Source organism: Rhea pennata, chromosome 14, assembly GCF_028389875.1.
Source record: "Rhea pennata isolate bPtePen1 chromosome 14, bPtePen1.pri, whole genome shotgun sequence".
NCBI lineage: Eukaryota > Metazoa > Chordata > Aves > Rheiformes > Rheidae > Rhea > Rhea pennata.
Genome location: NC_084676.1, coordinates 20,454,370 through 20,466,662, shown reverse-complemented (window position 1 = coordinate 20,466,662; position 12,293 = coordinate 20,454,370). Strand labels below are relative to the sequence as shown.

General features: G+C 47.0%; 1 protein-coding gene across 1 annotated transcript; it reads right to left on the bottom strand.

The window, feature by feature from the left end:
• Positions 1-2,012: 2,012 nt before the first annotated feature.
• Positions 2,013-5,589, bottom strand: IL4 (interleukin 4). Its single transcript, XM_062587733.1, has 4 exons — positions 5,455-5,589; positions 5,131-5,178; positions 2,554-2,685; positions 2,013-2,114 (listed from the first exon to the last, which is right to left on the bottom strand). The coding sequence occupies exons 1-4, from the start codon at positions 5,587-5,589 to the stop codon at positions 2,013-2,015; spliced, it is 417 nt and encodes a 138-aa protein (XP_062443717.1).
• Positions 5,590-12,293: the final 6,704 nt, after the last annotated feature.

Here is a 12,293-nt window from a genome sequence, read left to right as displayed (position 1 = left end):
CAGCTATCCCACTTGTGTAGTTTGAAGTACCATATGAACTTCATCTGGTAGTTGTCACTTCGAGTTTAACTCCCGACTGTGATTCCTCTCCAGGTCAGGCGTCTCACACACTGCTGGAACAAAACCATTGTTGTCAGCTAGGTGAGTTTGGGGAGTGTATGGGACCCCATTGCCAAGCCCTGGGGCAGAGGGGATCCTGTGCCCCGACTAGGTGCCCCGTCATAGGTGGGATAGAGGTAGGCTGGGCAGCACAGGAGTGGGTTTTTACAGAACTCAAAGGTCAGCGGGTGAGGCCAGGAGAGAGGTTAGTTGGAGCTGATGTGCCCTTTGTTCAAGCTCTGTCGTGCACCAGGCTTGTTCTGAGCAAGCCTTGGGGAAGAGCATGCAAACTTGCAGAGACGATTTAGCTTGAGAGAGCCCAAGGGAGCCAGAGCACTGAGAACAGCTTCTTGTCCACTGAAATGCAGCCAGAGCTGCACATATTCTTGCTTACGTATGTGCACTGCATAGGTGGGTATTGCCAATGGGGAGAGGACTTCTACACAAGTTTGTTTTTTAATTGTCTTCGTGGCAGGTCTGTCACATCCTGTATTAGTGCAGATGGTATGAAGTTAGCTGAGGTGATTAGAGATGCTCAGCTCTGTTTCCTCTGCTGCATAACCTGTATTGATCTGCATTGCATTTATTCCTTTAGAAGAAATCTCTCAGCCTACTCATTCAGTAGGTAACAGGTTTTTTTGTGGTCTACACATAATTTTGCGGCTCCCTTGAGTACTCTGACTCAGTTGATGCACTAATCACACCCTGCACAGTTCTGGGACTTTCCAAAACCCTCTCCCACGCTATGCCAAAATAAGTTGCAAACTGATAGACACCTCAATACCTGTAAGACTCCAGTCACCTATTGCTGGAGACAGAATTAAACCACAACCCAACTCTGCTGAAGGCAGGAGATGTCTCTTCAAACAGGCAGCTTTGCTCCCTGTCACTATTTCTCTTAAACTCCTATTATTGCTGGAGCCTCTTTACTCCTGGGCTGGGAAATGCTGTGCCAGACTGTAAATCAAGGGTGTACTGAGGGCCTGATTAGCTAAGAACTTCCTAAACCCGGTGCTAATTGCAGCTTGTCAGAATTAGCATCTTTCCTCTCAGCGTTAGCACACATTTCTGAGTAGATACTGTGAGAAAGTAGGTCCTAGTCTTGGGCCCTGTTTGTGGCTGGCCTTCTCGGATGACCAGAGCTGGCTTCTCTTGCGCTTTCTCTATGCTTAGTCCTGTGGTGGTATAAGCTAGCTTACAAGCATGACAGATCCTTCCTGCTGCTTGGGGCTCCTTCCTTCACCCAGGCCATTCACATTTCTTGCAACTTCTATCACAAAATAACAAAATCTTGTGAGCTTTCTTTTCTACTTTCATAATTTAAAAACTCCTAGCTTTTAAGGCCCTGGTTGTCCTGTATCTGTAGGAAATTATGGTTGCTCAGTTTTCTGGTGCCAGTACAGATTCTATGCATCATGGTTTCAAATTTGTCCCTATCCACCAAAGTGGATAGAAAATGCCTATCCTTTCTTCCCTGCCCTGTGGTTTAGCTCTTCTGCAGTCACCGTGTCTCCACTGGTTCTGGACAGGCCTCAGTCCTAGCTTTGGCTACCTTCCTTTTAGACCCTTAGCAACTCCCTGGCTCTGTATGAGGCCTCCAGATGTGCAGCTTTCCCAAGTTCCACAAGAGATGTGATGGGGGGGCGGGGAGGGAGGTGAGAGAGGGCAGAGAAAGTGTCCCAGAGAAGCCAGGGGCTCCTTGGCTCTCTGGGGCTACTGTCTGCCAGCTCTTGCTGTGAGCTCCATTTGACATCTTTGAACTCATGAAGGCACTCATGCAGTACAGATGCTGGCCAAGAAATATTGTACGCAATGTTAGAAAACTTAGTCCAAAAATACATTTATTTAAAAATAGATATAAATAATCTTTGAAAATACAGTGTCATTACAGTAGGAAACAAGATGTTTTCACTTCAGATTCCATGGTCTTTTGCTAATCGTTGGAGGACTCTGTTTAGGTCCAGTAGAAAATCCTTCAGTGAAGTAGTGTTACCTACTGCCACTGGACAGGGTGCCTGTAATAGGGGGGAAAAAAAACAGTAGGACTCTTAATAGGCTTGCTGAGAGATTTGATTTACTAGCATGGTCTTGATTGCGAACTAATGGCAAGGTAGAGACTTTTATAGAACCACTGTGAAGAGAACCGAGTGGTGTAAAGCTGTGAAATGCTGAGTAATTCACTGAAAAAGCAATGTGCTCAAAATAGAGAGTTGTTGAAAAGTAGCAGAGTCCGAGCAAGTAGCAGAGTCTGAGCAAATAGCAAAATGCCTGCCTGAGGTGTGTGTGTGAAACTCCCGTGAAAGTGAAAATGGTGACAGAGGGAAAAGTTAGATGTGCAGGAAGGTATGAAACACCAGAGCTATATGGCCTGGTTTGGTTTCTATCGCAATAGAAGATCTAATCTGAGATCCTGTGGGACTAATGCTGCAGATGCTGCGCGGCAGAGTGCCTTACCTTGAAGACTGGGCTTGTCTGTGTTACAAGACGGAGTAAGTTAAGGGAAATGCCATTTAACTGTTTGTAGCATCTTTGGCCCTCCAAAGCGACTGTTGCGGCTTTGCATAAGATCTCAACTTCGTTTTCTCTCTGGAAGAAGATAAATGTGGCTTTTATAGACACTTCTCAGGAAATAAGACTACCTGTCCATATAGTACAGCACAACTTCATTAGCAGTAGATTAAAACAGTGCAAATCATCTATTCTGAATGGCAGGTGGAAAGTACAGCCCTTGATGTCAAAACCTGGCCTAAAACTTTCTAGGTGTGTGTGTGTGTGCACATGTAGGTTGCTCCTGTCTGCTGGCCTGCAATTCCTGGGTTCCAGAGCCGAGGAGGGCACTGCCATGCATTGGCTGCTGTGGAGAAAGTCGAGACAAAGTTCAGTGCCAGAGGTGAGCATCCGTGTGTTTTGTTGCAGGCGCTGCAGGACCGAATGTCCTCCCTGGCACCTGGGGGAGCCGGGAACTGCAGAAGCAGACTCTGCTGTGAGAAACTTCTTTCCTTTGAGGTCTTAGACAGATAATACTTCTTGTTTGAGATAAAACTCACTGGGTATTCAGATATAAGGCCTGGCTTTGTGCAGCTTGTAGCTGCAGGTGCAGCTCTGTGCGGCTGGCTAGAGTGACTACATGTGCTGCCCCACAGTGAGTATCCCGTCCACTGGTGTGAGTGCAAATGGGTGGTAGACCAGCAGATTTCTTTGCCTTATTTCCTATATGAGAATAATAATAAAAAAAAAAAAAAATCAAAGGAAGAGTTATTTCGTTTAAGTGCTTTGAACTGATGAAGTTCCATACTAGCATTATGTCAAAGATGAGGTAATAAGTAAGTAGTGTTTATAAAAAAAGAAACACAACCCTATTCAGTTTTCTCTGCTAGGACATTTAAAATACAGTTCTCTAGAAATGAGAACTAGCAGATGATGGCAATGTGTGGTCAGATCTCTTTAGTTTTCACCCAAATGACACCTTTAAGTGATTTGCCAGTCTTTTCTCCCTGCAGCTCTTGCTAGCTACTTTGTTCCTTAGTCTAGCTGCTCGTCTGCCCCTCGGGGCCACGCGTGGGACTGTGGAGAGCATCTCGTGCCTCGCCATGCCGTTAGCTGCCGGAGATGGTAATTACTGAGTCTAGGGATGTGGAGTGTGTAAGTTTTCATGTCTGCTGGTGCTATCAAGCTGGATAGGAAAGAGAAGATTGGTTTGTTAGTTCGTTCCGCATCTTCAGGAGCGCGGCAGCATCTGAGGATGTCAGGTAGCATGGCAGGTTACTGGCATTTGCTACCTGAGACATCCAAGTGCTGGTCCTAGAGGAAGTAGTTATCTTATGCTACTGAAGTATAAAGGGGACTTCTCAACACAGTGCAGAGGTGCTAAGCTGAAAAGTGCAATGACTAAGTATGGGCAGACTCTAGGAAATGCGTCCCCTTTCTGCATCAGTGTTGCCTGCTGTATCCCTGCGCTGCTCTTCCTCCAGACAAAGCCTGTAGGGACCTTAGCTGTCCCCCTTTTCCCTCAGGCTCTACTCCATGTTGCTAGTCAGAAGAGCCATCCACTGCCTTCCTGATAGCCTGCCCCAGCTCAAGTTCCCGTGGCAGGGAGGCCAGCCCATGTGGGGCTGGGGCCCCTCGGCACCCCACACCTCCCTGCAGAGCATCGGCTTTCTGTGAAAACAGGAACTGTAGTGCTGGGGAGCTTGGCTTAGGCAGCAATTTTCAGAGCAGAAATAGGCTGTATTATCTGCTATTAGATCTTCTGCTAGCTAAAGAGCCTTCCTTCAGATAAGTGGGGCTAAAGAGGGATAGTATGTCTAACCAGAACTTGAGAAGCAGTGATAGGCATCTGTGGGTGTGTGAGAGACAGCGTGACACACAGCTCCAAGGCAAAGGAAGAATTTCCTCTCTTCCTTTTCTCTCTCTCTCTTCTTCTTCTTCTTTTTTTTTTTTTTTTAAAAAAAAAAAAAAAAAAGCTGTTAAATGTTTGTTCCTGCATGCTTCCCTGACCTCCATCTTCCCTGTGAGCTCGGTCAGCCGGGTTACCCCAGCAGAAGCTGCTACCAGCAGTTGGCACTAACTGCGTTTGGCTGAGGGTGGGGTGTGCCTGTAGAAAGGAGCGCTGCCACCGATCGGGGCAGCGTGGGAGCTCCCTCCGACCCTGGGGCTGGGGCGTCCTGCCGGGGCCCGACCCCAGCACGAGCAGCGGTCGCTGGCAGACAGCACTGCCTCGGCTGGGGAGAGCCTCGTGGAAGGGCGGCACAAGAGCAGGGAGGATGGGCAGCCGAACGGCCTGCTCTCAAGCTAAACTTCCCTTCAGCAAAGCAATAAGCAGGCATGTTTATTATCGTCCTTTGGGGACTGGCTATTGGGTTTTCTTCCTTTTAATCCGGTTTCCCCCAGAAGATGGGTGAGACAAGAATTCAATTCTGCATTCTTGTTGCCCCATGCTTTCCCTTGGCCCCAAGTGGAGCCTCTCCCAAATAACTATAATGACCATTTATTGCTTTTGAACAAAGATGACTGAGGTTTTTTTTTTCTTACCTTATGATCTGCAAAAATACTTGTCACGTTCATTTCGTCACAGGAAGCCTTTATCAAGGAGCAAAACAGGAGAATTAAAATAGAGAGATCGGTAACTCAGATCCACCCTGATGTGTGTTTGTGCTCCTTCCCCCCACCCAAGGCTCTCCATTCACCCTGGTGCATTACTGAAAGATGCAATGTGGTTTGCTAAGGCAAGCTGTTGGGATGGCACTGTTAGCTCAGCCCCTTTTTTTGACTCAGCATTGCTTTTACTGAACCTGGCAAAACAATCCGTCTCTCCCATCAGTCAGTGAAAGGCTGAACCGTGCAAATAATACATACCTTAGTCTTCATGATTTCATTCAGCATTCTGATGTTCTCCTTCAGGAAGTTTGAGGTCCTCAGTAGTGTGGCCTTGTGGCTGTGGCAGGCTAACAAGCAAAAGAAGGCTAGCAGGACTGGGAACTTAATACTCATGGCCTGGTTATGTTGAACCATCTCACTTCACAATTTCTGGATATATTGGTGATCTGTACCTGTATGTGCTTTTCTGGAAGGAACATCTCTATTTATGGCTGTAAAATTGCTGAACCCGCGGGAAAAACTTATTGTTCTTTTATCTGAACTTTCCAAAGTTGTTACTATCCAAATAGGACAACATTTTTTTTTTTGTAAAAGTCAAGATTTTCTTCTGATCTTGCATTACGTTTCAACGTAGGAAATTTCCACCCTTCAGATAACGCTGGTAGGAGTCAGGTCACATACGAAGCAAAAATATGTAAACTACCCAATTAGTCTTCTCCATTTCTCTGTATTCCAAGACTTTTTCTAAAATGTGAGGTTAAAGTGTATCAAGTCCAAATTAGGACCATGGATTTGATGGCACTTAAATAACGGCGCTTCACTTTGTCTCTAAATACCCTGTGAGTTCTTCTGTTGTTCAGCTGTAATTTCATTTGAATATCTCCAAATCATGCAAAGCGCTGTTCATCTGCATACCGTTTTCTTTCTACAATGTTATCTTAACCTGCGCCCGGAGAGAGACGGAAAGCTGTGGTACAGTGCCATGGCTGGGGCCCTCACGTGCAGCACGGGCAACTGCTTTAGTAGAAATAAGTTGTCGCTCTCTCTCCTGAGCTGTGTGGATTTGTGGAAATCGGGGGTCCTTCTTGCCAAATGGGCTTCCTGAGATGATGTAAAACTGCTTTTGTGAATCCTGCAGGGAATTAGGTGTGAGGCATTGGGAAGCTCGGAGTGCCCTGTGCACACCCAGCCGTGCAGCGGAGATCAGGTACTTGTACAGCGCAATGGAGTTGTATGACTCTATGTTTCACCATTGGGTGTCTCAAGGATCTGGAGGCCGCCCTGATCCTTCCTGCCTGATTTGTGAAAGAGGCTAGTAGAGATGAACACAGTGGTCTCTGGCACCATCAACCAGTGTTGTCTCAGGAAATAACACTGAGAAATTAGCTGAGCTGGGAAAGTTTGGAGTTTTGTAATAACTAATAGGTATTTTTCTAACTCAAATAGCAACTTGCCATCAGATGCTTGATAAGAGTTTGAGAGTGCTTTATTAATTCAGGAGCAGCCAGACTGAGAGTAATTTTGTTTGTCTAATTATGAAATGCCCCAGATGAAGTTAGTGCCACTGACTCAGAAAGACCTTTGAAAGGGATTTGCCACCGGAATGCTGCAAGGTTTCCTACTTGCATCTTTCTTGATGGAAAGTAGATAAGTGCGTGTGTTACGGTTCAGCAGGAGACTGCTGCCGTGTCAGTGTTTCTGCTGATCACAGGCACGGGGACAGAGATGGGGCTGAGCTGTAACAACTGCTGTTTGTGGTGCTCCCAGCAGGCAGGTACAGGCAGATGGGGCTGGGCAAGCACTGTGCTGAGCTCCTCACTGTCATGCCTGAAGTGTTGTGTTTGCAAGGCAACAGGGACCTGCCCCACTGAGGCAGCACTCATGCAAATTGCAGCCCTATGGGGTGGTGCAAAGGCAGCTCAACACCCGGTGCCATGCATGCACAGGCAGTCACATTGGTGCCTTGGATGTGAGTGGGGCTGTGGGTCTCATCTGTCCTGTTAACAAAAAGGAATACCTGTCTGCCTTCCCTTGTGCCAGCTCTGGGCTGTGTCCTGCACTTGGGTTTTGCTGCTATAGCTATGCTAACTAGGAGCTTAGGCAAAATGCCCTCCCAACTCTGTGCCCTTTCCTGGATGCTGCAGTGCCTGAAATGTAGAGCTGCAGGTGATGGACCTTTGCTGGTACCCCAGGGGCTGCCTGGGCAGAATAAGCAGGGCGGATTTACTGGCAGGAGAAAGGGAAGCTGCCGCCCACCTGGTCGGGTGCTGGGGAAGCCCTTATTCAGCTGCAGAATTGTGCTCCCCACCAAGGCTCAGCAGGGTCCATGCATGTTCCTGAGCTGTATCTAAGGAGCAGGCTCAGCCCTGGGAGGCAAGAGACCAAAGCTCAGTTAGTGGGGTACAGGAGGGGATGGATTGTTTCTTTGGGGAGCTGGAGAGTCTGTCCTGAGATGGCTCGTAGAAAAAGGGTCCGTGTCTCAAATGGATGAAATCAGAAAGGAGCCTGAGGTGCTGGAGCTTCCAGTGCTGGGCTGTGTGGCACAGGCCAATTGGCACTCTGCAAGTAGTGAGCACCTGGTGCACGCACAATTTCCCTGGTGATTGCAGTGGAAAGCTCTGAAATTGGAATGTACATCTCTGCTAAATTAACAGAAAAATGTAACCTTTAAACTAGTCAAGTTGAATCACAGTTGGAAATTGCATCACTTGTACGGTAACAGTCATGGGTGAAAAAGTAATTCCCATGTTCTTTCCTGCCAGTCGGATGCAGCAGATGAGACTGACTGCTGAGAGCTGCGTCCCCCAGGTGCAGTCTCGTTTCTACCCATACGCTTGTGGTGCTGCCAGGCCTTGAACCACCGCGTGTCCCAGCACAGTGCAGTTTCATTTCTAGGCTGGGGCACTAACAGGCAACCACAGCACTGAGCTCCACTACAAGCCCAGAGTGGGAAGGAACCGCTGCCTCACCCTTGCCCTGCTGTTACAGGTAATCGCATACAGTATGTGCCCCTTAATGAATTAATTGAGCTCCCTTAAACCCAGTGATTTCCCATCCTGCTACTGCAATGGCAGTCTGATCCAGCCCCTTCATCCTACCCAGGCCTCCCTCCCGGGTGTCCAAGGCCCTTCTAGTTATCAGTCTGTATTTATTCATGGCAATTTATACACGTTTGTGGTAATACCACCCTTTAACATAAATTAGTTTTCATCTCTCTTGTAAATACTTCCTCTTCCTTCATTTTCCTCCTCTGAGTAGTGAGAGCAGGAGCTATGCTCTTTCTCAGCCTTTATTTTGCTGGGATAAATATGCTGGATTTTTTATCTCTCTGTATAAGATAGGCAGAGAGGAGCTGTGTGGCCTCTGCTGTTTCATGGTGCAGCTCACCTCTCCGGGCTTTGAAAAACCTGTGTCCCCCAGTCAGGCTAATTCATTGCATAAAATCTTAATGGCATTAACCTTCCTCCTTTTTACTGGAAGCCCTTCATCTGAAATGTCAGGAGGTGCATGACACTTTTTTACAGCTCCACCGAAGAGTGCAAAAAGCACTCTTTCCCTCTATTCTTACTCCAGCTGATAAATGTACTTTGTAAAACATGACAGCACCACCTCCCAGGAGGGAGCTGAACTGCATGTGAAAGCAGCACACTCCTGTGTTTTATGAAAGAGTTAATATTTCAAAGAGGAATAGTCCTAGCACCCGCAGTCAAAAAAAGTGCAAGCCTGAGACAGTGCTGCCCCTTTCACACTCCTTTTCCTCTGTGCTTGAGGAGTAGCCCTCTTGTAGTCCTCCAAGCAGTTCTCATCCCGGTGTCAGGGAGATGGGAGTTGCAGTGAGAGCTTCAACCAGGAGAACTGGGCTGAGGTGTCACAGGTTTCCTCCTCCTGAAAAGCTGTCTTACTGGAAGAAGGTACTTGATTCATAAATGTGCCTTGGTTTTTTTTCAGTTGCCCTTTTTCCGCTTGTGTCCCCAAGCACAGCTGGGTGTTGAGTAGCTGCTACCTGGGGGCTGCAGCCCAGCTCCGCTGTGCACATCAGGGCAGGGTAGGTGGCTGAGAACAAGATGGCCCGAGGCCAACTGGTTGCCTTGTTGGCTGTAGTTAGCTGATGTGAGGATGAAGGGTGAGCCTTGCACAGTGACATGTCCTTAGAGCTGTGCAACGGCCTTGAGCTGGCTTCACATGGGCTCCTCCAGCCTGATGGAAATGCTGGCATGGACTCTGGAGCCTCCCTGACTGCACAGCCCACCACACTGCTCCCTGCCTGAGCTGCCCCCTGGGTGCTGACTTGAGAATCTCTTTCCTGGGCTTGGCTGTTTGTTCCTGCCCTGGGCACCAAGAACAGAAGTCATGGCATGTTGTCTCCTGGAGGTGAGCTTAGCCTGTATTTCCATCCTTTAAACTTGAAAGCTTACTGCACAGGGCAGCTGCACCAGATGTTACAGGCCCAGGTTGCAACTCCACCATAGCCTTCCTTGGAACAAGGATTTGAAACCAGATTTGTGTGTTTCAAAGCACATGTGCCTGCACCACCGCTGACAGAACAGACTTCTTGCTGGCATCGGCTGGCCCCTGGATGCGGATTCTCTGCAGCCGGCACTGGGCCAGGGCTCCCAGGGAAAGCTGCAGCCGCTGCCCTATGGCAGGGCCATGGGCTCAGCCATCTCAGGCTGGCTTTGGCCAAAATGGAAACTCAAGGACAGCAGCTGAGAAAGATCTGAAAGTCGTTGTCTCAACGTTGTCCAAGGCCTAGGCAGGGTGGTACGGCGGAGGGGAGGTAGGAAGCATTCAGTTTCCCACGAGGAGTTTGGATAAGCTTTCAGCATTGTGTGAGTTAACTCCCCCCGGCTCTGCACCACGGAGGCAGAGGTGGGCTTGGTGGGGGCTGTTCATCGCACTTAGGGAGAAGGGAGAGCACTATAGGTGTAACAAACCGCCCAAAGTAAATTTAAGCTGGAAATGGGTGAAAGTATCTGGCAATTTTAGGGTGATGCTCTGAAGTTTTCATTGAATCAGAGGGGGGGTCTTTGTGTTACTTGCCCCATCTGATATTGCTGCCAATGGTGCCTTGCAATTATCCAGAATAAATTCAAAGGCTGGGATTAATATCCCATTACTTATATTTGTAAAAGCCAATTTCCTGCATGTGTAAGTGCTACTGCCTGTGTCTGAAGGGGTGCTTATCCCGTGAGCTGGTCTCTGCCACATCCCTAACATCACCCATCTGCTCAACACACCTCCCCTTGGAGCAACTGCAGCTTTTCTGCCCTCTGCCTGTGTCCCCGTTTTCTTGACTCAAGTTACTGTCTTCCATCCTTCTCTCGTGCTCCTCTTTCACTCCCAGGATTGCCCCAAACTACAGTCTGTTCCCTGTGTCGCTTTCCTTCGTGATGGCCTCACTGCACAAGACCATTTTCCTTAATGAGGATTCTCATCCAACCTCTTCTTACTATTCCCTTCGCCTCCTATTTTCCCAGCTCCAGGTTCCCTAACCCTGTATTTTTTTTCCTAACCCTCCAAATTTCTGTAATCTCCTCTTCTCCTTTCTTAAAAAACTGGCACCGTGGCAGAGGTAGGACTGCTGACGTCTCCAGCCACTGGAAGTCACCTTGTGCCGCCCCGCGGGTCGCGTTGCAAGCCCAGGGCCCTCGCTGGGCCTGTGCGGAGCTCCAGCGCCTTAGACGCCTTCGCAGCACCAGCCGTCGCGCTCAGGAGAGCTGTGCTAGCTTAGCTGGTGCCTTCCGTTTTCTTGAAAACTAGTCCTCGTAGAGGACTTTGTATTTCTTGGTGTAACATATAGCAAATGTACTATATCTTTTTGGTTTCCCCCTTGTCTCATAACAACAGAACAAGGAGACAGGACCTTGATGTTTTTAATTAGCTTCTCAAAATAAGAAAAGGGGAATCAACAGCATAAACTATTGACTCAGAGAACACATCATTCATAGTTTATTGCTTAAGCCCGGAGACAGTTTTATAATATCAGTGCAAATTTGAAATGAAAAAAAAAATACTAAAATATCCAAATACACAATAATTTGAATAATTTAACTTTTGTAATACAAATATTTTAAATATATGGAAGAAAAATAAATTATGAGTCAGCACACGTTCATTCGTTGTCTGGGAAAGGTAATTAAGCAATAACATTTCCCTAAGAACGAGGTAGCAGTATTTTAAATATAGACTACACTTCACAGAATTACTATTATGTAAGTTAAAAATAAAACACATTCTGGATGCTGGCATTGTCTTTTTGTTCGATCCCAATTGAAGAAAAGCATATTTTTGCCAATGCTTTCTACAGTTAGGACTTTTTGGTTTTGAATCTTTAGATTATGCAATATAACAATAAGTTACTTAAATAAAATACAATAATAAATAAACTCTAGCAGTAAGATGCCATGGAGCAGCTATTAGATCAAAAGTTACCCTGCAAACTCTCAATTGATTTACTCAGTCCTAGTCTTCACTATTAATAATTTAAAAACCCACTGACAATATAGAAGACATTAAAAGTTAAGTTAAAAGTTAGATATGACAGATATGAAATCTTCTTCCCCTCTTCTTTCCCCTGCTCTTCCCCCGCCCCCCCTCAGCCCCCCCAGCTTGCTCTTTTATTCAGCTGTTGCATTTCCTCAGCTTGGAGAACAAAGCTTGGATCATCTCCTCTCTAATCGATTGCACTGTCCAAGTCAAGTCGAGTCAGGTTTCCCAGTGCGCCCGGCTTCGGGTGGGCAGCAGAAACGCAAGCTCGGTGCTGCACTGCAGCTGAGTTCTTGCGTGCCAGCACCTGCCAGTTATCTTCGTGGGCTGCTATTGTAAGTAAGTCATTGGTGAAAATACTTCATTTCAGCCTAGATTTTGATCTCTTTAGGAAGAGAAGATAATTATGAAGAAATCTCACTTCATTAAAAAGGAACAGGAAGCAGATAATTTGCTTTTGCTTTTGTTAATCTCTGCATCGGAAGGTGAGTGAGGAAAAATGCAGCGGTGTTCACGGTAGCACGGTTTCAGGAAACTATGTAAGCATGTAATCAAACGTTCTTCCATATAGCAATGGTTTGGGGAAAGTGGGTTTGGTTTGTTATATAGCC